General features: G+C 56.2%; 1 protein-coding gene across 1 annotated transcript in view; it reads right to left on the reverse strand.

Moving 5' to 3' along the window:
* Window positions 1-1,300, reverse strand: part of LOC113981053 (eukaryotic translation initiation factor 3 subunit C-like protein) — a gene marked incomplete at its 5' end in the record, with an annotated part of 13,017 nt that overhangs the window by 3,759 nt on the left and 7,958 nt on the right. Inside the window, 2 exons of the mRNA XM_027708290.1 lie at window positions 119-212; window positions 1,194-1,300. The exon at window positions 1,194-1,300 is cut by the window's right edge and continues 24 nt beyond it. Of these exons, the coding sequence (XP_027564091.1) occupies window positions 119-212; window positions 1,194-1,300 (201 nt within the window). The remainder of the gene's footprint in view (window positions 1-118; window positions 213-1,193) is intronic.

Here is a 1,300-nt window from a genome sequence, read left to right on the forward strand (position 1 = left end):
CCAGGACCCCCCAGGTGAGGGTCCCACCTGTCCCTCAGGTGCTCCAGGTGACCCTTGGGGGGGTCTCAGCCCCAAAACCCCCCCAGAGACCCCCCAGGGACCCCCAAAATCCCCTCACCCTGCGAATGTGGGTCCGTGTTCTGCATGATCTTGGTGAACTCCTCGTCCATTCGCTCCACCAGGGTCAGGACACACCCTCGGACCCTGTAGGGCTGGAATTGGGGGAAATCAGAACCCCAAAAACCCACAGAGACCCCAAAAAATCCCCCAAAATCCACCAGGGTCAGGACACACCCACGGACACGGTACAGCTGAAATTGGGGGGTGTGAGACCCCCAAAAACCCAGAAAAAGACCCCAAAAAATCCAGAGAAACCCCCAAAAATCCCCCCAAATCCACCAGGGTCAGGACAGACCTACAGACACGGTACGGCTGCAATTGGGGGAAATCAGAGCCCCAAAAACCCACAGAGACCCCCCAAAAAATCCAGAGAGATCCCCCTGGAACTCCAAAAATTCATCCTGACCCACAGAGACCCCCCAAAAATCCCCCAAAATCCACCAGGGTCAGGACACACCCACGGACATGGTACGGCTGCAATTGGGGGAAATCAGAACCCCAAAAACCCACAGAGACCCCCCCAAAAATCCAGAGGGACCCCACAGAGACCCCCCAAACCCACCAGGGTCAGGACGCACCCGCAGACTCTGTAGGGCTGGAATTTGGGGAAATCAGAACCTCCTGGACCCCCAAAAATCCAGAGAGACCCCAAAAAATCCAAAGAGACCCCAAAAACCCAGAGAAACCCCCCAAAAATCCAGAGAGACCCCTAAAACCCACAGAAACCCCCAAAAATATACAGAGACCCCCCAAAAAACCCAGAGAGACCCTCAAAAATCCATCCTGACCCAGAGAGACCCCCAAAAATCCACAAAGACCCCCAAAAATCCACAGAAACCACCCCTGGACCCCCAAAAATCCGTCCTGACCCAGAGAGACCCCCCTCAAATCCAGAGAGACCCCAAAAAACCCACAGAAACCCCCAAAACTCCACAACGACCCCGAAAAATCCATCCTGACCCACAGAGACCCCCCCAAAACCCACAGAGACCCCCCCAAATCCAAACAGACCCCCAAAAACCCACAGAAACCCCCCAAAATCCCCCCTTCCAGCCCCAAAAGTGCCCCCGGACCTGCTCGGGGTTGTTGAGGTTCTCGGACTCCTCCAGGACGTTCTCGCCCACGAAGATCTCGGGGTGGGCAAAGAGCAGCTCCAGCAGCTCCTCGATGCAGCCCAGGC

This window comes from Neopelma chrysocephalum, unplaced genomic scaffold (genome assembly GCF_003984885.1).
Source record: "Neopelma chrysocephalum unplaced genomic scaffold, ASM398488v2 Primary Assembly neopelma1_95936, whole genome shotgun sequence".
In the NCBI taxonomy this organism is placed as follows: domain Eukaryota; kingdom Metazoa; phylum Chordata; class Aves; order Passeriformes; family Pipridae; genus Neopelma; species Neopelma chrysocephalum.